General features: G+C 45.1%; 1 protein-coding gene across 1 annotated transcript in view; it reads left to right on the top strand.

The window, feature by feature from the left end:
• The window catches only part of LOC139408602 (ephrin-A5b-like), a 60,991-nt gene extending 47,206 nt beyond the window's left edge, over positions 1–13,785 (top strand). Inside the window, exons 2-5 of the mRNA XM_071152674.1 lie at positions 1,189–1,481; positions 9,832–9,897; positions 10,038–10,118; positions 10,417–13,785. Coding sequence (XP_071008775.1) covers positions 1,189–1,481; positions 9,832–9,897; positions 10,038–10,118; positions 10,417–10,541 — 565 coding nt within the window. The 3' untranslated portion in view covers positions 10,542–13,785. The remainder of the gene's footprint in view (positions 1–1,188; positions 1,482–9,831; positions 9,898–10,037; positions 10,119–10,416) is intronic.
• The last annotated feature ends 13,633 nt before the right edge of the window (positions 13,786–27,418 follow it).

Below are 27,418 nucleotides of genomic sequence, written 5' to 3'. Positions count from 1 at the left end.
CCATCCAACGCAACCTCCTCTCTCACCTGACCCTGAATCAGTTCAGAATGCTTCTCTCCCCCTGGAGAGGTTGTTAGGTGGGTGTAAGATCTGCTCCTCGGTCAGCGAATCTCAGTCCTTACATTGAGAAACCTCCCACAGAGCGCGAGTGAGTTCATCCGTATCGAATCATCACCGCACAGTATGCACAGTAACAGTCCCCAGCCTGTTCCCCATGGCCCCAGTGTGTCAATGAACAGAGGTGGAGTATTGAAGACATCCGCAGTATGTCAGTGATACCAAGCTCGGCCATTAGCGACTCTGAGATGCGCTGGCCAACCTAAACCAATCTGTCTCCAATAAACGCATCAGAAATGCAACCGTATATGGCCTATGGGAATATGTGTTTCACATCACTCCCCAGGAATGAATACCTGGCATATCTGGCTGATGTCCTCCTTCCTCTGGAGGGTCGCTCGGTTTACCCTGACGCTCCATGTGAATCTGGTTGGGGCTGTTTCTGGGGCCTTGAGAAACACACTTTTTTCCCAGCGCTGAGAGAGATTCCACCGGGTCTCCTCCATCAGCATGTCATATTGGTCTAATGAAAATTTCCCTCTTTTGAGGGGATCCTCTTAAATCTGCCAAAGGCCCGTGCTAACCAGAGGATTTGGACTTTGGCGCTGGGGGACTTTAATTTCAGCACTCTCATAAGTCATCGCAGCCCAGCTCAAACATTGATATGTGGCTTATGACTGACTAGCAGTCTGTCGTAAGATACTTTTTGGCTGGTGGTAGAGGAGAGGTTTGAGCGCCCGCTCTAGAGCGGTGAGAGGATTGAGAATGACATGGTGGGATCCTGTAAACAAAACTAGATAGTAGGACGTAGATGTGTCTTCTGTAGATCGTTCTGCAGTGTCTCTGTCAGACACATCTGGTTACATTTTTTCTTGTCTAGGGCTTTAGGTCACATACTTTTAGTATGCATCTTATGATACTCCCCTTCTTGAAGACATCACTGATCTGACATGACTAGATACAGTAGATGAGAGTTACACAATGAAGCCCTTGCCTTATACCTGCCCTATAGTGTTTGATCAGTGATGACGTCCAGAAAGGTAGAATCATGGAAATGCATGTTAGTATCAGTACTATTAGACGTTGTAGTCCTGAAGAATCTTACTCAGAACCTCTCTGATTTCCTTTCAGGTTCTACCGGGGTGACTACCACATCGACGTGTGTATAAATGACTACCTGGACGTCTTCTGTCCCCACTACCTGGACTATGTCCCTGAAGAGCGGATGGAGCGCTATGTCCTCTACATGGTCAACTACGACGGCTACAGCTCCTGTGACCACACCGCCAAGGGCTTCAAACGCTGGGAGTGTAACAGGCCTCACTCCCCCAACGGACCCCTGAAGTTCTCCGAGAAGTTCCAGCTCTTCACCCCCTTCTCTTTGGGCTTCGAGTTCCGCTCCGGCAGAGAGTACTACTACATCTGTGAGTACATTTCATTATTGACATCTTTATGGTAATTTAGCACATGCTTATATTCAAATAAACCAAGTTAACAAAAGCATTCAGTATAAAGTATGTTCCATGCGGGACTCAAACCAACAGCTCTGCTGTTGTAAGCACCATGCCCCAACAAACTGAGTTAACGCTGTTGCTACTACAGTACTATGATATGGGATACGTGAAAGCTTCGCTTAAAGGCAGAGAGAGAGAGAGACAGAGGGCTACCACAGTTATCCTGCATGGTATGGACATTTATGATATCAGTGGAGAGTTAACACAGTATTTTGTGACCTCAGTCTACTTGGGCAGAGCAGAACATACTTAGATGATATAAGGGTATGATGTGAGAAAACATTCTTTTGAGTCCATCCAATGGAACTGACAACGGGGAAACAATAGCAAAGTAGAACTTTGTTTTGCAAGCCCTGGCAAAGAGGTTCAAACCTAAACATTTGCCTGAGGGGAAAACATCTCCGTTCTCGTGGTCTCCCTCTGAAGAGTCTTTGTTACAAACTCGCCAGGCTCAGCTTTCTGCTGCTTGTGAGAAGGCCTCTTGAACACAAGCATCTGAAGCCATGTTTTTACAAGAGGACTCGGCGCCCTACAGAGCAGAGAGCTGAGACTAAATAGGAGAGCAAGGTGTGGCCTGCTAGGATACAGTATGTCTCCTTCCCCCTACAGAGATGGCTTCACTTAGGCCCACTCCTGAGTAGCATCAGCCCCGGCCTCAGCCGCACGCCTCAGACCCAAGCTGCCTGACGAATCGCCAGTCCTTAAAGACACATGATCTACTGATTTGCCTAATCTCCTAGGATGTTATTCTACTGGATTGAATATACACAGCGTGGTATGGTGCTTCTGTGTATATCTGTGAGTAGGTAATGGACTTTACCCTAGGATGTCTATCAGACTGTTTAATGTGCAGATAGGAGCGCCAAGAAGTCTAAATAGCCATCAAGTATATACACAGTAGGGCTTTTACAGTGAAACTAAGGGAGTGAGAAAGAGAAAGAGAGACAGGCCACACGGCCTAAAGGCATTTCCCTTCTTGACAACAGTTAGAGATCAACTGTTAGACAGTTAGAGATTCACTCAGAAAAGAGGCTGTTTTTCACCCAGAACATTGAGAGGAAGATGAAATAACAAACAGAGGTGTACGTAATCACACCCCGGGGAACATACTGAGGTGTACACTAATCTACTCCAACATCCTCTGAACTCTTGTCCCTCTATGTAGTTCCATAAAAGCTGGATATCTCACAATAAACCATGTGATATTCGTTTCAGTATCACATTGCATGCGTCTGATCTGTCAAGTATAACAAAAGAGTTACATTATTAGATGATACTAGCACATGTTCTAACACTATTGGACAATGGAGCTGTGAACTTGCAACAAGTAAGTTAAATGTTTGGGAATTGATGTGTGCTGGTGTCAACAACTCAGCGCCAACAACAGACAGACACCCCTTGGTCCCCCCTGTGGATAGTTAACCCCCCAGGAGAAGAGAGGAACGGGTGGGTTAAATCAAATGGATGACACCTGCGGTTGGTTGGCTCTGGGTCTCCGTCCGTCTGGCAGACAGACGCCTGCAGGAAGCCATCAGGGGGATCAGAAGGGGTGGCCTGAGGGGGTCAGAGTTCAGCCTGTCCTGATGTCTGGATGTGAACCCGGGCTTCTCCCAGGCTTAGGGCTGCATGTTTTTCTAATAGAGCCAATAGGGAAGTCTGATCCTAATCTCAGGGGATAGAAATCCAATTTTCTGGGGAGACAGTTGAGAGTCTGGCTCTCCCTGTGTGTCTGGGGATGACTGTCTGCTGTAAAGCCCTGGCTTCAAAAGCCCAGGTCCTGCTCCGTAGATACAGTCTGAAGATCTACATAGATAATGAGATGAACCCTGTTCAGACTTAAGTTACACGGCATCTGAGCCCCTAGCTTTTGTCTGGTGTTGTGTGTGTCTGGTGTTGTGTATGTCTGTGTGTGTCTGGTGTTGCTTATGTCTGTGTGTGTCTGGTGTTGCGTATGTCTGTGTGTGTCTGGTGTTGCGTATGTCTGTGTGTGTCTGGTGTTGTGTATGTCTGTGTGTGTCTGGTGTTGCGTATGTCTGTGTGTGTCTGGTGTTGCGCATGTCTGTGTGTGTCTGGTGTTGTGTATGTCTGTGTGTGTCTGGTGTTGTGTATGTCTGTGCTTCCGAGTGGTGCAGTGGTCTAAGGCACTGCATCTCAGTTCTAGAGGTGTCACTACAGACACCCTGGTTTGAATCCAGGCTGAATCACACATAGCTATAATTGGGAGTCCCATAGGGCGGCGCACAATTGGCCCAGCATCGTCCGGGTTTGGCTGGTGTAGGCCGTCATTGTAAACAAGAATTTGTTCTTAACTGACTTGCCTAGTTAAGTAAAGGTTAAATGTTTTTTTTGTGTATGTGGGAGCATCTTTGACACGTTCATAGGATGGTGTGTGTTCATGAGAGGATGTTTTCTGAATTTGTACTTTATTTGTATACTCTGAGTGTCTGCATGAGGTTTACTGTCCTCCAGTCTGTCTATTCTGCCCTGCTAGTTTATTCTCTGCTGGGCTGCATGGCATGACTAACCACAGATCCAGTGTCGCAGCGCGTGAGGCAGAGTCGTAGAAAAGCAGTTTATTGGCTGTGTGGTGTGTGTTGTGGAGCCCAGACTCTGTCTGTCTGTCTGTCTGTCTGTCTGAATGGAAAGGGAGCTAGTGCAGTCTGGCCTGTGTGCCTGCCACTGTAGGGGTGTGAGGTAAGTTACATGATACTTGCTGACACAGACAAAAGAGTCATGATTGACACCCCTGGCTGTTTTTTCCCCCAACACACTGCCAATATAACTCTCATCATCAAGTTTTAAAGACAATTTCTATCTTGTTTCATAGTCACGCTAAGTGCTTTGAAATGGGAAGTCCAGTCTTCCGCTGTGGAAATACTGACAAGGCTAGTTTTTATCTGGAATTTACTGCCAGTATCATTCACTGGGAAGAAGTATCAACGACCATGCCCCACCCACCTGAGGATCTGTCTTTTTCATGTGTTTGGGGCTGCAAAATCCACTTGTCGCTTAAATCTCGCTGGATTTATTGCTTTCATTTCACTCCTACAAGTCCTTCATACTCTTGCGTGTGCCTGTCGTTTATTTCCATTAACGTTACGACTGCGGAAATGTTTGTAATCACCTGCCAAACACACCGGTAATGGCTGAAATGGGCTCAATGGAACACAGTCTTCCGTTGCATTTATGAGAACAATAAAGCTTTGTCAGGGAGATAATGCACCATCTTAACACTTATATCACAAGAACGATTACTTTATTTTGATGGGTGGAATTTAAAAAAGTAATCATTTAATACAGTTGAAATGCATACAAATGAGATGCACTGAAATGAAAGCAACTTCCAAAAATGAATAGTCAGATTATAGTGATATTATGTCTGATCTCGCAAACAATGTAAAGTATGTATAGATACAGTAGGTGTAATATGTAGCCAAGCATGTTGATTTTTAATCCGAGGGTATCCTGCTATTGACACACTGCTATTAACACAAACAGAACGTGACAACAACAGTAATTAATGAGGCAGTCTAGACAGTGCAGGTGAGTGCAGGTAGGGTAGACAGAGCAGGTGAGTGCAGGTAGGGTAGACAGTGCAGGTGAGTGCAGGTAGGGTAGACAGAGCAGGTAGGGTAGACAGAGCAGGTGAGTACAGGTAGGGTAGACAGAGCAGGTAGGGTAGACAGAGCAGGTGAGTGCAGGTAGGGTAGACAGTGCAGGTGAGTGCAGGTAGGGTAGACAGTGAAGGTGAGTACAGGTAGGGTAGACAGTGCAGGTGAGTACAGGTAGGGTAGACAGAGCAGGTAAGAACAGGTAGGGTAGACAGTGCAGGTGAGTGCAGGTAGGGTAGACCGTGCAGGTGAGTACAGGTAGGGTAGACAGTGCAGGTGAGTTCGGGTAGGGTAGACAGAGCAGGTAAGAACAGGTAGGGTAGACAGTGCAGGTGAGTGCAGATAGGGTAGACAGTGCAAGTGAGTACAGGTAGGGTAGACAGTGCAGGTGAGTTCGGGTAGGGTAGACAGAGCAGGTGAGTACAGGTAGGGTAGACAGAGCAGGTAGGGTAGACAGAGCAGGTGAGTGCAGGTAGGATAGACAGAGCAGGTAGGGTAGACAGAGCAGGTGAGTACAGGTAGGGTAGACAGAGCAGGTAGGGTAGACAGTGCAGGTGAGTTCGGGTAGGGTAGACAGAGCAGGTAAGAACAAGTAGGGTAGACAGTGCAGGTAGGGTAGACAGTGCAGGTGAGTACAGGTAGGGTAGACAGTGCAGGTGAGTTCGGGTAGGGTAGACAGAGCAGGTAAGTACAGGTAGGGTAGACAGTGCAGGTGAGTGCAGGTTGGGTAGACAGAGCAGGTGAGTACAGGTAGGGTAGACAGAGCAGGTAGGGTAGACAGAGCAGGTGAGTGCAGGTAGGATAGACAGAGCAGGTAGGGTAGACAGAGCAGGTGAGTACAGGTAGTGTAGACAGAGCAGGTGAGTACAGGTAGTGTAGACAGAGCAGGTGAGTACAGGTAGGGTAGACAGTGCAGGTGAGTACAGGTAGGGTAACAGTGCAGGTAGGGTAGACAGAGAAGGTAGGGTAGACAGAGCAGGTAGGGTAGACAGAGCAGGTGAGTACAGGTAGGGTAGACAGAGCAGGTAGGGTAGACAGTGCAGGTGAGTTCGGGTAGGGTAGACAGAGCAGGTAAGAACAGGTAGGGTAGACAGTGCAGGTAGGGTAGACAGTGCAGGTGAGTACAGGTAGGGTAGACAGTGCAGGTGAGTTCGGGTAGGGTAGACAGAGCAGGTAAGTACAGGTAGGGTAGACAGTGCAGGTGAGTGCAGGTTGGGTAGACAGAGCAGGTGAGTACAGGGAGGGTAGACAGAGCAGGTAGGGTAGACAGAGCAGGTGAGTGCAGGTAGGATAGACAGAGCAGGTAGGGTAGACAGAGCAGGTGAGTACAGGTAGTGTAGACAGAGCAGGTGAGTACAGGTAGTGTAGACAGAGCAGGTGAGTACAGGTAGGGTAGACAGTGCAGGTGAGTACAGGTAGGGTAGACAGTGCAGGTAGGGTAGACAGAGAAGGTAGGGTAGACAGAGCAGGTAGGGTAGACAGAGAAGGTGTTTGGTGGCTGCAGCCCTGTTCCACCCCTTGATGTTAATGAATTACCCCCTGTATGTAGCCTAGTTACTGTTATTTTATTGTTGCTCATTAATTATTTGTTATTTTTCTATTTTCTTATTTTTTTTAACTTCAGTTTATTTTAATAAATACATTCGTAACATGTATTTTTCTTAAAACAAATAACATTTGATTTGATTAGAATGAATGCATGCAAATACATTATTTATGCAAATGAGGCACATATAATTTTCTATGTATTAACACAAAATATTTAAAAATACCTGATACAATAAGACATTGTATATACAGTGGGGAGAACAAGTATTTGATACACTGCCGATTTTGCAGGTTTTCCTACTTACAAAGCATGTATAGGTCTCTAATTTTTATCATAGGTATACTTCAACTGTGAGAGACGGAATCTAAAACAAAAATCCAGAAAACCACATTGTATGATTTTTAAGTAATTAATTTGCATTTTATTGCATGACATACGTATTTGATCACCTACCAACTAGTAAGAATTCCGGCTCTCACAGACCTGTTAGTTTTTCTTTAATTAAGAAGCCCTCCTGTTCTCCACTCATTACCTGTATTAACTGCACCTGTTTGAACTCGTTACCTGTATAAAAGACACCTGTCCACACACTCAATCAAACAGACTCCAACCTCTCCACAATGGCCAAGACCAGAGAGCTGTGTAAGGACATAAGGGATAAAATTGTAGACCTGCACAAGGCTGGGATGGACTACAGGACAATAGGCAAGCAGCTTGGTGAGAAGGCAACAAGTGTTGGCGCAATTATTAGAAAATGGAAGATGTTCAAGATGAAGGTCAATCACCCTCGGTCTGGGGCTCCATGCAAGATCTCACCTCGTGGGGCATCAATGATCATGAGGAAGGTGAGGGATCAGCCCAGAACTACACGGCAGGACCTGGTCAATGACCTGAAGAGAGCTGGGACCACAGTCTCAAAGAAAACCATTAGTAACACACAACGCCGTCATGTATTAAAATTCTGCAGCACACGCAAGGTCCCCCTGCTCAAGCCAGCGCATGTCCAGGCCCATCTGAAGTTTGCCAATGACCATCTGGATGATCCAGAGAAGGAATGGGAGAGGGTCATGTGGTCTGATGAAACAAAAATTTAGCTTTTTCATCTAAACTCCACTCGCCGTGTTTGGAGGAAGACGAAGGATGAGTACAACCCCAAGAACACCATCCCAACGTGAATCATGGAGGTGGAAACATCGTTCTTTGGAATGCTTTTCTGCAAAGGGGACAGGACGACTGCACCGTATTGAGGGGAGGATGGATGGGGCTATGTATCATGAGATCTTGGCCAACAACCTCCTTCCCTCAGTAAGAGCTTTGAAGATGGGTCGTAGCTGGGTCTTCCAGCATGACAACGACCCGAAACACACAGCCAGGGCAACTAAGGAGTGGCTCCGTAAGAAGCATCTCAAGGTCCTGGAGTGGCCTAGCCAGTCTCCAGACCTGAACCCAATAGAAAATCTTTGGAGGGAGCTGAAAGTCCGTATTGCCCAGTGACAGCCCCGAAACTTCAAGGATCTGGAGAAGGTCTGTATGGAGGAGTGGGCCAAAATCCCTGCTGCAGTGTGTGCAAACCTGGTCAAGAACTACAGGAAACGTATGATCTCTGTAATTTCAAACAAAGGTTTCTGTACCAAATATTAAGTTCTGCTTTTCTGATGTATCAAATACTTATGTCATGCAATAAAATGCTAATTAATTACTTAAAAATCATACAATGTGATTTTCTGGATTTTTGTTTTAGATTCCGTCTCTCACAGTTGAAGTGTACCTATGATGAAAATTAGAGACCTCTACATGCTTTGTAAGTAGGAAAACCTTCAAAATCGGCAGTGTATCAAATAATATTTTTTTTACAATAAATTGAATACCTGGATTCCCACCAAAATCCCTGAACTCATTATTTGCCCGCATGAGTAAAATGTGTTATGTGCTTTGTCAATATCTGATAGATGTTTTAAATTCTAAACGTTTGGAGTATCTTCATCCATTGTCCTGTTCTATTTTTTAGAATTGTTTTCAAAACCTTTTAACAATTTCGATGACTGCTGCTTGAAGAAGAGAATCTCAGGATATGGGATAGTCTATAGGACAAACTGCCTCTCGCTCTCCCTTTCTCTCGCTCTTTCTCTGACGCACGCACACACACACACACACACACACACACACACACACACACACACACACACACAGCATGATGGTGCCCTGAGGGGTTGGTGGGGGTTTATGACTAGATTAAGAGCAGCTTGAGACCCCAGGCAGGCCCGGAAATGATGTGGTCAGGACACAGAGGCCCACAGAGCACTGTCTGGGTGGGGTGGGAGAAGAACAGAGCCATTCTATAGATTAATACAAGCACAGGTCAGAGTCTGTCAAACTAGCAACAAGAACAAGATCTCAGTCACAACCTACTTTCCGTATAGAAGAGTGATAGGGACTTCAGAACTATTGCTTCTCAAGACATCACACAATATGAAACCGCCGCAGTCTTGTTTGGTGACTATGTCCTAGGTGGCATTGTCTAGTTGTTGCAGGTCAGAAGTTGGAGCGGCCTGAGTCGAAGTGACTTGCCACCATTGAGATTTTGTGAAGCAGCTGTCATATTCCAGTTATCCAGAGTTGACGTCTGTGTAGCAGGGTTGTGCTAATTTACTGCTAATAGAACTCAGTGTCAGGTTTTGATGGTCTCTGCAGCCAATCAAATACTTCATAGCAGATGGTGATGTTACTCTGAGCCAATAGATTTCTGTGTTGCAGATGTGGATGAAATTTGGAGCCAATAGAAGTTTGAGTAGCAGGTGCAGACTGTTCTTTGAACCAATGGAAGTTTGAGTAGCAGATGTGGATGTTACTCGGGAGCATGTGTTTTTGTTATTTGAAGCTAATGGAAGTCTGAGGTGCAGATGTTGCCCTCACTCAGTAGCCAATAGAAAGATGTGTTTCAGGCGTTTGATCGACAGACAGTATGCTACATTTATCACAAATTGCATCCATTGAGAACCTTCAAGTCAGTGGAATTTTCACCCTGTTTGGGATGTGATAGCTCTCTGTTTGACGTATGTCTATAAGCATTGTTCCTAACATAACTGAACTGTTTTCACAGCAAACACCGTTGCTGACAATGGAAGGAGAAGTTGCCTTCGACTGAAGGTGTTTGTCAGACCAGCAAGTAAGTGGATTTCTGAAAGAACATTCTATTTTCTATTTCTTTCAAACTGTGAAAAAACTTTAAATGCATTGTGTGAGAGTTGAATATCAATCTTGTGCTCGCTGTGAATGTTCACGTCCCACCCTTTCCTTTTGTTGCAGACAATTGTGTGAAAACTGTCAGTGTTCACGATCGGGTCTTTGACGTCAATGAGAGGGTGGACAATTCCCTAGAACCAAGAGGTTTGTAAGACTCCATAAACTGTGTGTAGGGGTACGTGCCTGCCTGCATGCTTCAGAGTGTCTGTGTACCCGGGTATGACAAATTATATTTCCTAATACAGAATTCCAAAGGGGCTCATAGTTTCCCATTGTACCAGCTGAATGGATGAGTCAGTCACATAGAAAGTTGATGGAATGACAAAGCCACCACTCCGTTTCATACATTAATGTTTCAGTCGTTGCAGCTAAATGATGATATATCTTGATGTCTCAGGGATTCTTATCTCCTCCTCTCTCCCTCCTTTCTTCCTCCATCTAGATGATACCAGTCACGAATCAGCCGAGCCGTCCCGAGGTGACGTCAACTCGGTGGGCCGGGTTCAGACCACCGGCCTGCTGGTCACCTCCGCCCTGGTTCTCTGTGCAGCCATCTTGTCTTTATAGCGCCCAGCCTGAGGGTTTTAGACAGGGCGGAGTGGACTCGCCCTGACTGGACCATACAACCCCCAAGGTGCACTTTTTAAAAGACAGTCTGAGTGCCGGGGAGAGGTGGACTTCTAAGGGGGAAGACCTTTTTATAAACTTTGCTTTGGGGAGTTAAGATGCCAAAAGCCTTTTTGACTCTCATTTTGTCATTTTACTTTCCTGTAGATGTTAATATTTGAAGGTCATAGTTTCCCAGTGAATTTGCTGTCCCCATCATCTCTCTCTCTCTCTCTCTCTCTCTCTCTCTCTCTCTCTCTCTCACGTTCACACACACACACACACACACACACACACACACACACACACACACACACACACACACACACACACACACACACACACACACACACACACACACACACACACACACACACACACACACACACACACAAACACAATCACTCTCTCCTTTTGTGGTCCCACCATACCTTTTGCAAGATGAAACAACAGAACAAGAACTACTAAAAATAACTTTTTTTCAAGCCCCCAAATGACTTTGATTGAGAATATGATGAAGTCTTACAGCAAATATCTATGATCATTTGAAGATGGCTTGTGACTGATCAGATCAGCCAATGGCAATGAAGTAAAGGAGTACTGGCCAATCAAATGAGGCCAAGACATACTGGCCAATCAAATGAGGACAAGGCATGCTGGTCAATCAATGGTGAATCAAGGATCCAGAGCCATGGTTGTTGCTTGGAGAAGTCCTGTTGCCAAGGGGAGGGGGCTCTCTTTTCTTGCCTTTGAAGAGTCCATTAGAAGTTCATGAGATGGGGGTTGGATTTGATGATTCAGAGACTGGGAGTGAACGATCTTAGCTGAACCGGAAAAAAATAAGCACTCATGTTTAGCAATTTGTGTCCTTTTAGGGGAATTAGTGATCAATTCATGTATTTTTTAAATGAATCACGTAATTCAAATTTAGCAAGCAACACGGGTGTATATTTGCGAGGAGCCTGGGAGTTGATATGGTATTTTGTCAGGCAAATGTATTTTCCTATTTATTGTTGAGTCCTTGTGCTCTTTCCCTTTTCTGATTGTTCTGGTTCAGTCACTGTAACTAGTGCAGAGACAAGCCCAAAACATCCCACCACTTAAAAGCACCAGTCTCTCTTTTTATTTTGGAAAGGTGTAGTTATATTTCATACACATGTAATACCTGGGCTTGGACTCAAAATGGAATTGGATTGTTTTTATCTAACAGAGTTCAGGGAAGAGGACATAGTTGGATGTTGTATCAGGGTGTAAGAATGTGTGTTATAACTGTGTTTCTTCCCTGTAACAGTAAACACAAACTGTATGTGTCCTAACAAGTCAGCCCATATTACCATCCACTACTTCTTTTAAACATTGTCATAACCTCTACAAAACTACAATTATGTACTGTACATAAACAAAAAGTTCAGGGATGACTCTATAACTAGTATGATTAGTTTCAATTATGTTCTTAGTAATATTCTTGAGTTTTTCCCCAAGCAAACAACAAAAACCTTCATTGATATTGATAGGTTAGCGACCATTCAGTGATGATCAACCCACACGTCCCAACAGCTCCAACCTTTCTCCAAAAGTTGAAGGTAGGTTGTGGCAACGTTAGTTTCATCTGTAGCAGCTGCAGCTCTAGTGTGATTTAGCCGTGTCTTTGATGTCGTGAGGAGCGGTGTCCAAGCAGACCACATGCTGCGGGGCCATGCGCTAGTTATTTCTGGAATGAGAAAAATCGACCACCAGGAGGGAGAACGAGAGATGAGAGAGAGTGAGGAAGAGAGGTGTCCTATTCAGCCTCTGGATAGGCTCACTAGCAGGGAGAGAGAGGTGTCCTGTTCAGCCCAGAGGTAATTTTTACCACCAGAGGACTGGAATGAGTAATGAGGAGAGAGAGAAGGCCAGCTGAGATCAATAGTGATGGGCTTCTCAAACACAGGAACACGGTAAATATTTCCCTCCACTGTCTGATACATAGTCTATTTAGTGTACTGACACCAACTCACATTCTTTGTAAAGGGGATGGACTATCACTGAGAAATACATTAGCCTCTGCCTCTGTTGGCTGCAAGTGTGGGATTCAGTTTGAACAAGACTTTAAATAAGAAAAGCTGAAATTCATTGTGACTGACATCATTCACTTCAGCCAGTCAATGTTGGGAAACAAGGATCAGCTTGTCTCATGGATACTGTGTATCCAGCTGTAGTCTCATATAACGTAGTGTTAGAGCAGTGGATCTCACACCTCTTTGAAGGACAACCGCAGTTAACAAAGACACATTGTTAATGCTGTTAGTGAGAGAATAAGGTCAATGTTGGATAACAAAAACTGTTGATTACATTTGTTTAATATCTTTTAGTAGGAGAAACATGATCAATGTTACAGTCCATATCTTTTGTGTAAGGTTTTCACATATCAATGTTACAGTGTGTGTGTGGAGGTTGAAGTGCCCAAGTTAAGGGCTCTACTATTGGAAGTGCACTATATCCATCCATGCTCATCCAAGAACCATACTGCACTCCCATCGCCCTCCTCTTTTGACCAGAGCTTAGTAGTATTTGCATCTGAAATGTGGTTTAGGCGCCTAATGTTTTGAGTCCCTGTACATGCTTAGTTTGTCTGTGGTCCCTCTTAATCTTCACTACAATGGTTTCAGAGGAAGCTTCAGTAGTCAGCAGCACCATGTTGTTATCTGAATTCAGGAGATTTTGTAAAGCTTGTTAAGTGTTGGTTTTCTGTCCATATCACAATGTCATGAATCAGTTAACTTGTGTAATTTTCCATTCAAAAGTTGATGTACAGTATGAGATGCAGTTGTGTTACAGGGTGAATTGAGTCTTTTAGGAGGAGCTCTTCACCTGGCACCTGTTACTGTAGCCATGTAGCCTGAACCTGACACCACTGTGCCCTCCTATGTCCTCTGTCCCTGTCCTCTGTCGCTGTCCTCTGACCCTGTTGTCTGTCCCTGTTCTCTGTCCCTGTCCTCTGTCCCTGTCCCCAGTGACGGTATGTTATCCCAGCCCTATTGTCCTCACCTCCCCAGACTGGTGTAACTCCTCCCTCTCTCCCGGTCCAACTCTCTTCACCAGAATGTTCTGCAAATGTACTGTATTTCATACGAAGGCCATTATTTGTAAATACACAAATGTGTTGGAGCAGCTATGACTAACTACAAAAAAAGATTTAATAAAAGTTATTTGTCATTGTTGTAATTATTGTGTCTCTCATTTGTATTATCTTTTCCTTTTTATGTAAATTGAATCCCAACTGTTTTGCCTAATGGATGGAAAATCCAATAGATGCCAAGCTTTTGTTCATTGCTCTTTGACAAAAATTGAAGAGATGACAACAACTGTCAATTAGCAGTATGCGTTAGGCATACAAAGTTGTTTAATTACACGCCTTACTACTGAACAGCTGTCACTCTATTATCTGAAACGAATTCACAAATAGAAAAACAACACAACTTCAAACAATCATGCTTGAACCTGCAATGTGTTGAGTGATTTCCTAGGATCTCTGCCAAAAGCTGCTAGGCTTCGCTCTCATTACCCTTGCTTTCTCTCCGTGTTGTCTCTCACCCCCCCCCCCCCCCCCCTCTCTCTCATGAGAGCAGACCGTGGTTTTGACACTGAAGCCCTTTGCCAAACAGCAGTGTAGTTCATGTTCTGATATCTCTGCCAATTACAATACAAGTGAGAGCTTCAGAGACCTTATCAGACATTTAGGCTACATCCTAATAGAGACCCTGGGAACCAAACAACAACTAAAGAAAAAGAACAGAGAGTTCTCAATCAAGAGAGAATCATTATAACGATCATGTGTTTTGTCTTCAACAACAAGACACAGTTGAACAACAGTATACAAGATTGGTGGAGAAAAGAGCTGCCTCATTTAAGGCAGAAGACCTGTGAATAGTTTTTTTAATGTATATCTTTTTTTACACCCCTTTTTCTCCCCAATTGGTAGTTACAGTCTTGTCCCATTGCTGCAACTCCCGTATGGACTCGGGAGAGGCGAAGGTCAAGAGCCATGCGTCTTCCGAAACACAATCCCTCCAAGCTGCACTGCTTCTGGACACAATGCCTACTTAACCTGGAAGCCAGCCTCACCAATGTGTCAGAGGAAACACTGTACACCTGGCAACCGTGTCAGCGTGCATGTGCCCGGACTGCCACAGGAGTCGCTAGAGTGCGTTGGAACAAGGACAACCCGGCCGGCCAAAGCCTCCCCTAACCCGAACGATGCTCCACCTAATTGGTCTCCCAGTCGCGGCCGGCTGCAACACAGCCTGGAATCAAACCTGGATCTATAGTGACACAGCTAACACTGCGATGCAGTGCCTTAGACCGCTGAGCCGCTCGAGAGGCCCCTTGGTTTCTTTGACCCTTTCTTCCTCTCCTAATCCAGTGACACCTAAGCCCATGACCACACATCATCATATTCTTGAGGGTAGCATCCACACTGCTATTCTCAGCCAGCACTGTGGTCTGGTATGCTAACAGAATGTAATTTACTTTTAGTATACAATGGATAAGGGTTATCCTCGCTCATGAATGTCTGTACAGTGTGTACAGTAACCCAGACTCCAAATAGCTCTGTATTGCGTTGTGGAGGGTCAGGTGAAGTATAATCACTTTCCATATCCATCCTCTCTCTGGTTGAGATGAGTAAATTGCCCTGTTCTCTTCAACGGGATTAGGCAGAGAGATTTATGTCTGTTCTGTGGATCAACTTCTGACAATGAAACTCCAGTGATTAATGCGAGGGATATGTTTCCACCCATGGGAGTGTGTCGTACATACTTAATTTTACATGATCAGTGTAAGATTGGATTACTATTAATGTGTTATTAAATATAAACCACCTCAGATACAGACACAGAGAGAGAGAGGAAAAAGATGAGGTGGTATAGCTGGATCATCTTTCTTTGAAATGAAAGCCTAGAAGCTGTTTTCAGTCTCACCCAACAGATGCCTTAGCGGGAGGTATGAGCGCATTTAACCTTTATTTAACTAAGCAAGTCAGTTAAGAACAAATTCTCATTTACAATGACAGCCTACCCTCGACGATGCTGGGCCAATTGTGCGCCGCCCTATGGGACTCGCAATCTCGCCGGATGTGATACAGCCTGGATTTGAACCAGGGACTGTAGTGACGCCTCTTTCACTGAGATGCAGTGCCTTAGACCGCTGCGACATTCGGGAGAATCACGTTCATTAACTCAGTCGCAAGGAAAACCTGCCACCTTGAGAAATGTCAACAACAGGAAGCGTACTGTAGTCTGTCTGCCTGATGTTTAGTCTGGCCGATAACCGTGGGGCACCATGATATCACAGCTTTGTTGGATCTACACAGTCAGCAATGGAAGGTCAGCTGCTTAAGACTAGAGATCTGCATCCTGCATAGATGAAGGAGAGACTTATGGAAAGTATTCATTAACCATGCATATAGGAGCATGTTCTCAATAGTTAGCAGCTGGATGTTCTGATTGAAGTATGTCTTTTGAGGGATCCAGTTACAGATACACTGTATCTTGAGAGCAAAATGGGATTTGATGAACAAATTCAAACTTTGTTTATGTGAAACATAATTAACTGAGTGGTAAGATTTACATTAGATGTCTTCTAATTCCTGATATTCTTGTTTCCGCCTCATATCACTGTCACGCCTCACATGGCTACTTAATTTGATCTCACCGGGGAAGCTTATAATATCTACTTTAATTCTAGACACTTTTTTTCAAACTTTCATTCTGTCCTCTTCAATTTGGCTAATGGTTTAAGCAGATGGGATTCTCACTCTGACTGACATAGGAAAAAGAATGGTCCAGGAATAAGATATGAAACCAGTACCCAAAAGATGGTATTTAGAAGACAAAACTTTTGCCCCCTATGGCTGAGTGACAGGAAACTCCCATGATGAGAAAGCCTGTTTTAAAATCGTCCTCAGAAATCCTACCGCCGTACTGTACTTGGCTAGGGACAGCTTACTGGACGTTAGATAATAGACTTCACAATGGCTCAGTGGCTAATCTTAGGCCCTATTACTGAAATGAAGTGGTACTGTATTCAGTTTTATATAGGCCATCTGGAACTCTACTCAAAACTCTATAAATAAGATGGTGTGTTCATCTCCCACTTCTCTCAATGGCAGAGATGGCCCTGAGCTGAATGGGATTTCTGAGGAGAGAGACGGAGCAAGAGAAAACAGAGAAAACAGAGAATACGTTTCTCAGATTGACTGGAGTCCTAAATCTATAATCCAGACAGACACATGTAGGTCCGGACAAGAAAATTAATTGAACAAGTGAAGAATGGCCTCTTTTTCTGATCGATGAGAATTGCTGAAATGTTTTCACTTTGAACTAGAATGGTTGATTCTCCCACGTACCTGTGATAAGGCATTACTTCAGGCGTGGAAAAGTTTTAATTCTTGGAAGTTCCCACTTTAACAGGGGAGATAGTTCAACTTCTGTAGTAACATCACATGTATTAGATGGTGAAAGTCATCCTACAGTGCTCTGGGCAGTACTGATGGGTCATGAGGAGTTTCTGCTCCCAGTAAGATTCCACTTTTGCTTTGCATTGTGGGATAATAACATAACAAGACCACAAACAACATGCTTTACACAAGCTTGGGCACTTGGGATAGCAGAGTCCTCTAGGCTACAGCAGCAGGTGTTCTCAGCAGCCTCGGGCCCCAGGGGGCCACCTGGCCCACTATACACTCACACACACATCCCAGGAGCCGGCTCACAGACAGGACAGAACAGCTCAACAACACACAAATTCACGGAGGAAACAGCCACAGTCTCTGCTCTGCAGAATTAGAACAAAGTTAAATGGGACAGTCAGTGGTATGTGTCAGACAGAGTTTAAGTATGGGAGCCAGTCTGTAGTGCGTGTGTCTGTGTGAGAAAAGAGAGAGTCAAAAAGATGGTAAATTAACAGTAATTCAGTTGTTAAATGGCAGTAGTCGGTGTAATTAGAGCACAGATTATACTGTCTTGTTAAGGGGTAGATATTCTCTTTACTGACTGATAATATATACAGTAGGTACACACACACACACACACACACACACACACACACACACACACACACACACACACACACACACACACACACACACTTTGCATTCCGTCCTTTGTGTGCAGAAATCCAGTGATCTCCCAGTGTTTGACATTCCCTCCTTTTATAGGCCAGTCCTTTGTTAATTAGGGTGAATGATTTTATTGCTCAGTTAATTAGCATGGCTTTACAGTTTGGTGACACCTGACCAAAATGCATGTTCAGAAGTGACACACAGAGTTTCCATGTGAGCTGTGGTCCAGAAGGGTGTTGTAGCTAGCAGACAGAGGCTGTAGGGTTTGACAGATGACTGACTATGGTTTATTACTCACCCACTGCTACTCACAGGCACAACTCCCAGTGCATGCTGGGAGCAGGTAGGGAGTTATGGACACAGCCAATGAGATGTGTTGTTACTGAGAGAACTACTGGGTAGTTGTGGATAAGAGTGTCTGTTAAATTACTCAAATGTTATAAATGAGACAGTAACAGTTCTTCCCTCAGACCCCAAATATTACCCCTTACCTATGAACACAGTTGCTGAAAAGGTGGAAAGGAGAAGGTAGGAAAAGCCAGGTGTTATATAATACTGGGTAGACACAATGATACTCTTAGTCTTTCCTCTGCAAAATAGGCATTGTCCAGATCTGAGCTCCCTCAGCTGGGTTGAAGCAATGTACACACAGCATATGCTTTCTGTCTGACAATGCTTTTTCCATACGTTGTCAAAACCTCCTCGATAATCTAAACTCACAGAGGCGAGTGAAAGAGAATATTTGTCTTGGCTTCAAATGTGCCAGGCAGAAATTAGGCATGTTTAAGAATAACAAGGCATGTCAAAATTCTGCGGTAATGTTGAAATGTCCCATTAGTGAAAGAAGAGAGGAGGAGTGTTAAGGAGCAGTTGGAGGCTGTTGGCTTTCTGGTACCCAGTCAGTGTGTAGGGGTCAAAGGTCATACACATCCTTACACTAATATTCCCACACAAAGGCTACCCTCTCTCCCACTCACCACAACTCTGGCATTGGGGAAACACTTTGGTTTTCCACAAGAATGATGACTAAGACAGAGGCTTCGGTACATTTAGTTTTCCACTATATTTCTTTTCGCTCTCTTTTTATAGTACAAGTAGGGAAACAGCCAACTGTTTTATGCCCATTCACAATTCACAGCACTGTGATAAAACATGTTTCAGTGGTGAATAAAACCCAGTAACAGAAGTCAACCGGATCAATTTGTATCTGTTCAGGAAACAGACCATTAGTAAATAATCAGATATATAACTCAATGAGCCAAGTCTCATGTTGTACTTCGAGCCAGTTATGGCTTCCTCTCCCAGCATGTTTTCTAATGAGCCAGTTAATATCTTTCTCTGGGCTCATACCAGTGGTACTACTGCCAATAGGGTGCAGCCTTCAGATGGACAAAACTCAGGAGAAAGCAAATAAAGCCAATGTTTCATATCTAGTGATAGTGAATGAATACTCCATTCATCAGTGTTCTCTATCCTCAGTCCAATGTTCTCTCATATATGAGAACAGTAAATGGTCTGCAGTATGTGGTCTATGCCATTGAGAGGGAACATGTCAGTGGAAAGTTACAGAGGTTAAACTGCAGAAGAACTGTGAAGGAACTCAAACCACCATCCTTAGTTTTTTAGATCAAGGAAAGGCTAGACCTAGTTAACTGTCTATTACTTCTTTTTATCTGGCCGGTATGTTTGCGCTAATGGTTGTCCAACTCCTACACAGGTCTTTATCGTAGTCTTTCATGTCAACAAGGAACACATCCACCCACCACAATCAGGAGATTCTGTATCATAACATTCTCAGCTTCCTTTTATCTAGACTCACAGAACAGAATAGAACTGGTATGTAAAGCTGGAACCCTTCATCGAATCAAAGATGCGGCTGGAACTCTGTCAAGAAAGAAACGTAATGAGATGTGAGGCGTTCGGAGTCAGCCCCGTTGAGAGTTCCCCCCTGCTTCCCCTGCCAAACGTCTGAGGCCGGCCGCAGGTCAGCGCTGCTCTGTGATTTATGTGAGTCTTTATCAGACATAATGAGCCTTTTCAAAATTAGCTTATCAGAAGCCAGCCAGCGCTTTGTCAGTCCTGACCCACGCAAACACAGCTGCTTCTTAACGATGGCGAACCCGGGGTTTCTGTTTAATGGGCGGATATCGCGGCTGCGGTCGCAGCTTGTTATGCCATCTCTTGAGAACGGCTCTCACCTCGGCACAGGAACGCACTGGCTTCATTCTCTCCCTGCTTCCACAGCCCTTTGAGTTTCTAGAGGGATGGTAAATCACCTTTCTATATAGCCATCCGCTGACTGCAGGTGTCAACATTGTTCATGGAAATGTAGACATATCACTGAGTCCACTGAGCACCGTGCATCTGTCTAAACTCCAGCTATCATCAGCTTAGTCACCACAAAAGTGACCCACCTGGGGAAGTGAAGCCTTAAGAAACCCATTATGCTGAACGTTCATTCTACCCTCCCATTTAGACCCTCTGAACCTGCTGTAGTGCTCTGCTGCAGACAGTTAGCTTGCATTTCTGAATGCATGATTGACAGGATTTTGGCTGAACCCTTCAATCTACAGATTCATGAATGTGGCAATTCATCAGCAGTGGAGGCAGGATATCACTTTGACTGTTTACGAAGACAGTTTAAAAGGCAGGGTTATACTGTAATCACAAGGAGCTCTCTATTCAGACTGCTGTTTATTAGTGTGTCAGACCCACTGGGCACAAACTGGTTTAATCAACTTTGTTTCAACATAATTTGTCAACGTGTTGTGACGTGGAATCTATGTGGAAAATACATTGGATTTGACAAACTGTAGTTTTGAGTGTATAATTTCAACAACAGGATTATGTTGTCATGGTAACTACATTTTAACATAGACCAACCTTGCATAAAATATGTTGAATTTGCACCTCTAAAACAACATCAGAGATGTTCAACGTTATATCCACTATCATGAAAAACTATAGGCTGGGCAGCATCTAGACAGCTACCCTTTGGTCTCCCATTCAGGGTTTTAACTAAGCCCAGCCTGTTTAGCTATGATATTTGTCACTGACTATGACCAATGTGCTATAATGAGAATGATTGTTTAGAGATCTCCACTTAAAAACGAAATAGATTCACTGTTGCTATCGAAGTCATTCCAAAGGGTAGGTTAAACATTGCAAATGAAATGTGACCAAACTTTAGCATTTGATAAGTCTGATTCAATATGCAATCAACTTATTGCCAAGAACAGAGTCAACTCCGAATGAAGTTCAATTGTTCACTACCAAAGACGCATCGGCTGAATATGCGCCCCTCGAGTGGTGCAACTGTATATGTACCTCTCGAGAGGCACAGCTCTCTCATATCCAAGCAAAGCTCACCCACGCCCATACAATGAAATACTTCAGTAGTTTTGTGACTGAACATAAACCCTTTCACCCTGATATAAGACCTTTTCAGTCATTTCAATAGTTTCAATATCCCTTGGACCACTTCCTCTTCTCGTCTGGGTTCAATAGCTCTTGGGGCCACTTCCTCTTCTCGTCTGGGTTCAATAGATCTTGGGGCCACTTCCTCTTCTCGTCTGGGTTCAATAGCTCTTGGGCCACTTCCTCTTCTCGTCTGGGTTCAATAGATCTTGGGGCCACTTCCTCTTCTCATCTGGGTTCAATAGCTCTTGGGGCCACTTCCTCTTCTCGTCTGGGTTCAATAGCTCTTGGGGCCACTTCCTCTTCTCGTCTGGGTTCAATAGATCTTGGGGCCACTTCCTCTTCTCGTCTGGGTTCAATAGCTCTTGGGGCCACTTCCTCTTCTCGTCTGGGTTCATTAGCTCTTGGGGCCACTTCCTCTTCTCGTCTGGGTTCAATAGCTCTTGGGGCCACTTCCTCTTCTCGTCTGGGTTCAATAGATCTTGGGGCCACTGGCTCTTATCGTCTGGGTTCAATAGCTCTTGGGGCCACTGGCTCTTATCGTCTGGGTTCAATAGCTCTTGGGGCCACTTCCTCTTCTTGTCTGGGTTCAATAGCTCTTGGGGCCACTTCCTCTTCTCGTCGGGTTCAATAGCTCTTGGGGCCACTGGCTCTTATCGTCTGGGTTCAATAGCTCTTGGGGCCACTGGCTCTTATCGTCTGGGTTCAATAGCTCTTGGGGCCACTGGCTCTTATCGTCTGGGTTCAATAGCTCTTGGGGCCACTTCCTCTTCTTGTCTGGGTTCAATAGCTCTTGGGGCCACTTCCTCTTCTCGTCGGGTTCAATAGCTCTTGGGGCCACTGGCTCTTATCGTCTGGGTTCAATAGCTCTTGGGGACACTTCCTCTTGCAGTTGAGCCAGATAGCACATCATTGATTTCAGGTCACAGGGGTACACAAACACTTTCCCAAACATGCTCACTAATACCGCAACACTTCTCTCTTCTACATGCTCACCACAGTGCTCGCGTTATACCCGCTTGAGTTACAGTGCCTTGCGAAAGTATTCGGCCCCCTTGAACTTTGCGACCTTTTGCCACATTTCAGGCTTCAAACATAAAGATATAAAAGTGTATTTTTTTGTGAAGAATCAACAACAAGTGGGACACAATCATGAAGTGGAACAACATTTATTGGATATTTCAAACTTTTTTAACAAATCAAAAACTGAAAAATTGTGCGTGCAAAATTATTCAGCCCCGTTAAGTTAATACTTTGTAGCGCCACCTTTTGACCCCCCAGATGCTCCATGGACGCCCTCCAAACCCGGAACGTGGGGACCCCGATCAGAAACAATGTCCTCAGGCACCCCGTAGTGCCGGAAGACATGGGTAAACAGGGCCTCCGCAGTCTGCAGGGCAGTAGGGAGCCTGGGCAAAGGGAGGAGACGGCAGGACTTCGAAAACCGATCCACAACGACCAGGATCGTGGTGTTCCCCTGAGACAGGGGAAGGTCGGTGAGTAAGTCCACCGACAGATGTGACCAAGGCCGTTGTGGAACGGGGAGGGGCTGTAACTTCCCTCTAGGCAGGTGTCTAGGAGCCTTACTCTGAGCGCACACCGAACAGGAGGAGACATAAAACCTCACGTCCTTAGCTAAAGTGGGCCACCAGTACTTCGTACTTCCCCCTAAGACCCTGCACCATCCTCCCAATTCCCGGATGACCCGAAGAGGGTAGTGTGTGGGCCTACCGGATCAATTTGTCACGAACACCAAGCGGCATGTACTTCCGGGCCGGTGGACACTGTGGTGACGCGGGTTCTAACCATGACGCCCGCTCGATGTCCACTTCCACCTCCCCTACCACCGGTGCCACCAGACATGAGGCCGGAAGTATGGGAGTAGGATTGATGGAACGCTTCTCGGTATCATAGAGATGGGACAGCTTGTCGGCCTTAGTGTTAAGGGAACCTGCTCTATAGGAGATGGTGAACCGAAATCTGGTGAAAAACATTGCCCACCTTGCCTGGCAAGGATTCAGTCTCCTCGCTGCCCGGATGTACTCCAGATTACAGTGGTCAGTCCAGATGAGAAAAGGGTGTTTAGCCCCCTCAAGTCAATGTCTCCACACCTTCAGAGCTTTTACCACAGCCAGCAACTCCCGGGCCCCCACGTCATAGTTTCACTCCACCGAACCGAGCTTCCTCGAAAAAAAGGCGCAGGGGCAGAGCTTCGGTGGCGTACTCGAGCGCTGTGAGAGCACGGCTCCAACCCCAGCCTCGGACACGTCCACTTCCACTATGAATTCCAAAGAGGGGTCCGGATGAGCCAATACGGGAGCATCGGTAAACAGCGCCTTCAGATGACTAAAAGCTCTGCCCACCTCCGCTGACCACCGCAAACGCACCGGCCCCCTCTTCAACAGTGAGGTAATGGGAGCAGCCACCTGGCCAAAACCCCGGATAAACCTCCGGTAGTAATTGGCAAACCCTAAGAACCGCTGCACCTCCTTTACCGTGGTCGGAGTCGGCCAATTACGCACGGCTGCAAAGTGGTCACACTCCATCATCACCCCAGATATGGAAATGCGATACCCCAGGAAAGAGACGGCTTGTTTGGAGAACACACATTTCTCAGCCTTGACGTACAGGTCATGCTCCAACAGTCGCCCAAGTACCCTGTGCACCAGAGACACATGCGTGGTGCGTGTGGCGGAATAGATCAGAATGTCCTCGATATAAAACACCACACCCTGCCCGTGCAGGTCACTGAGAATCTCGTCAACGAAGGATTGAAAGACGGCTGGAGCATTCTACAACCCATACAGCATGACGAGGTACTCATAATGGCCAGATGTGGTACTAAACGCAGTCTTCCACTCATCTCCCTCCCAGATACGCACCAAGTTATACGTGCTCCTGAGATCCAGGTAACTAAACCTCACCGGGATGGAATTTAGACCTCTATAATCAATGCATGGACGCAGACCTTCCTCCTTCTTCTTCACAAAAAATAAACTTGAGGAGACGGGTGACGTGGAGGGCCGAATGTACCCCTGTCCCAGAGATTCAGTGACATATGTCTCCATAGCCACTGTCTCCTCCGGTGACAGCGAGTACTCCTGGGAAGTGCTGCGTTTACTTGGAGGTTTATCGCGCAATCCCCTCGTCGATGAGGTGGTAATTGGGTCGCCCTCTTTTTACAGAAAGCGATAGCCAAATCGGCATATTCTGAGGGAATGCGCACAGTTGAAACCTGGTCTGGACTCTCCACCATCGTTGCACCAACGGAAACTCCTATACACTTACCTGAACACTCATCTGACCACCCCTTTAGAGCCCCCTGTTTCCATTAAATCTTAGGATTGTGAATAGCCAGGGAATCCTTAGCACCACTGGAAACGCAGGAGAATCAATGAGGAAGAGACTAATCCGCTCCCTATGACCCCCCTGCGTTACCATGTCCAGTGGAACCATGGCCTCCCTCACCAGTCCTGACCCTAACGGTCGACTATCTAGGGAGTGCACGGGGAAGGGTTGGCCTATCTGCACCAGCGGAATCCCTAATCTATGAGCGAGCACATGGTCCATAAAACTCCCAGCTGTACCTGAATCGACTAGCGCCTTATGCTGGAAAGAGGGGGAAAACTCAGGAAAAGAGATTAGTATGAACTTGTGACCAACAGGGAGCTCTGGGTGAGTCTGGTGCTGACTCACCTGGGGTGTCCGAGCAGTGCTCTGCCTTCCCTCTCAACTCCCAGAGGAGATCCTCCAGCACCGATCGGCAGTGTGCCCTCTCTGACCACAACTGATGCAGGAGGAGACTCCTCCTCCGGTTCCCCTAGCTGCAGCACCCCCTAACTCCGTGGGTGTTGGAGCGGGAGTGCTGGGGGGCAGAACAGGTGAAAACAATCAAGACAAAACCAACAGAAAAGAAAAAGGAATCGGTGGCAGCTAGTAGACCGGTGACGACGACCGCGAGCGCCGCCCGAACAGGGAGAGGAGCCACCTTCAGAGGAAGTCGTGACATGCGTGTCCTGATCGCTAGTGGTGTGGGTGGACAAAATCAACATGCCGGTCTAGTCTTCAGAGCGGGAGTGCTGGGGGGCAGAACAGGTGAAAACAATCAAGACAAAACCAACAGAAAAGAAAAAGGAATCGGTGGCAGCTAGTAGACCGGTGACGACGACCGCGAGCGCCGCCCGAACAGGGAGAGGAGCCACCTTCAGAGGAAGTCGTGACATGCGTGTCCTGATCGCTAGTGGTGTGGGTGGACAAAATCAACATGCCGGTCTAGTCTTCATGTCATACTATGGCTTTATACACCAAAACATCTCAACGGCTTAAATCCTAACTCCAATTAAACTTAATCACACTGAAGCAACATCAACTCAAATATCAACTATGTAGCATTTGCCAAGTCATCAACAGCTATTGTTTCAATTCAACCTAGAATTCAACAAAAAATAGACAGTACAATAGGACTAGGGTTTCAAGCTCTGGTTATTAATTTTGTATTACAGTAAATAATGCAGTAAATCAAGTTAAGGCTATCTTGCAAACGAATGTAACATTCAACCTTAAAAGGAGTAAGACATCCATGGTCACATTTTTTGGTTACTGTGACTATACATATCTTCTTATTAAACATTATACATTCATCTTATAAAACGTGTATATCCAAGATAGTTCATCGCAGCTCTGTGAAGATCTTCACAATTGCTGTAATAATCTGCACAATCCAGGTAATTTGGTTCTGCTATTAGATGAAGCACAGTGATAACACATTAATCTGTTGTGTATATATAAACAAAACATCAGACATTGTATTCCCATTTGAACTTTTCTGTGTTTTAAATTGGTGATAGCGCAGCGATAGGCATTTGGGTGACAACTAAACGAAAAATCAAACATTGTTTTTTCATTGGAGTTTTGTTGTGCTTTTACATGGTTGAATGCATAGTGATAACACATTGGACATTTCAACTAACTTCTGGCTGTGTAATGGGTAAATATGGGATTTAATCTCATTGATCAATGTCTCAACTAAATATGACTAAATTCTCCACGTTGAAATTATGTTGTGCGCCCAGTGGGGAGTTCTAGTGCTTGAATCATTAGGTTCACAGGCTGAAGAGGAGCAGGTAGTAACAAAACACTCACAATGAGGTGTGTAAGTAGAGGAATGACTCATAGAATAGTCATTATTTCATTTTTTTTTACAAGATCCAAGCTTGAATCATTTCTAAATTAATAGGCATGTGCCAGTAAAAGTTCAAGAGATCAATAACGATGTTCCAGGTGACTATTCATCGAGCCTAAACCCTTCAGAGCACAAGGAAGCTTTGCTTTCTGAGAAAGTCTTGTGATTGCAATTGGGGTTCACAAATAATATATGAACACTCCAGTCTTCAAGGAGCAATGTGCTTAGTAGGCCTACATTTTATGAGGAGGCCTTGGCAGTGAAACATTCAGAAAAGCTTCAGTGTTGTGGAAAATGTGTGGGTGGCAGGTAGCCTAGCGGTTAACAGCATAGGGTCAGTAACTGAAAGGTTGCTGGTTTGAATCCCTGAGCCAACTAGGTGAGCAATCTGTCAATGTCCCTTTGAGCAAGACACTGAACCCTAATTGCCCCTGTAAGTCGCTCTGGATAAGATTTTCTGTTAAATTACTGAAATGCACTTGAAACAAATGCCCTCTAATAAATGGCCATCCATCTTCAATACAAATGGTCTCTCTGCAAAGCATTTTCATAAATAGCCTAACTCTGAGTCAATCTTCCATGTTGATTTGCCAGATTTTCATGATGTCTTGCATTTCCATAAATTTATGAGAAATGAGTGGCAATGGGAGAAACGTGATGCCACACAAAATGCTGAGAGGTCTAGATTGTGGGGCTTTCAGAACAATCTCTGGACCACATGAGTGCATTTTCCCTGCACTGCAATTAAAGCAGTTAATTTTCGTAAGAAGCAAGTATCAACTTCCAATTCAGAGCTTCATTCTTCATTAGATGAATCCTAAGTGTTCAGTCATAAATGGATCCACTGGAAAATACTTAATTACAGAATTATGCAGATGCATTTTAAGATGTAAACTTCCTTTGCCAATCCTCACAATTAAAAACGTGTAAGCAACCACTAAATCAAGGAACTTTTTCCAACTGTTGAAATGCTGGGCATCCCCCCGTACAGTCACAGTAAGTCAGTTAAATGGCAATATTATTTACCATTCTCTAATTAAAATCTCCAAGCTTCAGGTTCCCAGCATGCTTCACTGCATGGTGCCTACAGAGCCAGACTTAGGACCACTTAGGACCACTTAGGGACACTGAAGACAGACC

The sequence above is a fragment of the Oncorhynchus clarkii genome, chromosome 5 (assembly GCF_045791955.1).
Source record: "Oncorhynchus clarkii lewisi isolate Uvic-CL-2024 chromosome 5, UVic_Ocla_1.0, whole genome shotgun sequence".
NCBI lineage: Eukaryota > Metazoa > Chordata > Actinopteri > Salmoniformes > Salmonidae > Oncorhynchus > Oncorhynchus clarkii.
The sequence above is the reverse complement of the archived record's forward strand: the minus strand, read 5'-3'. Positions and strand labels throughout refer to the sequence as shown.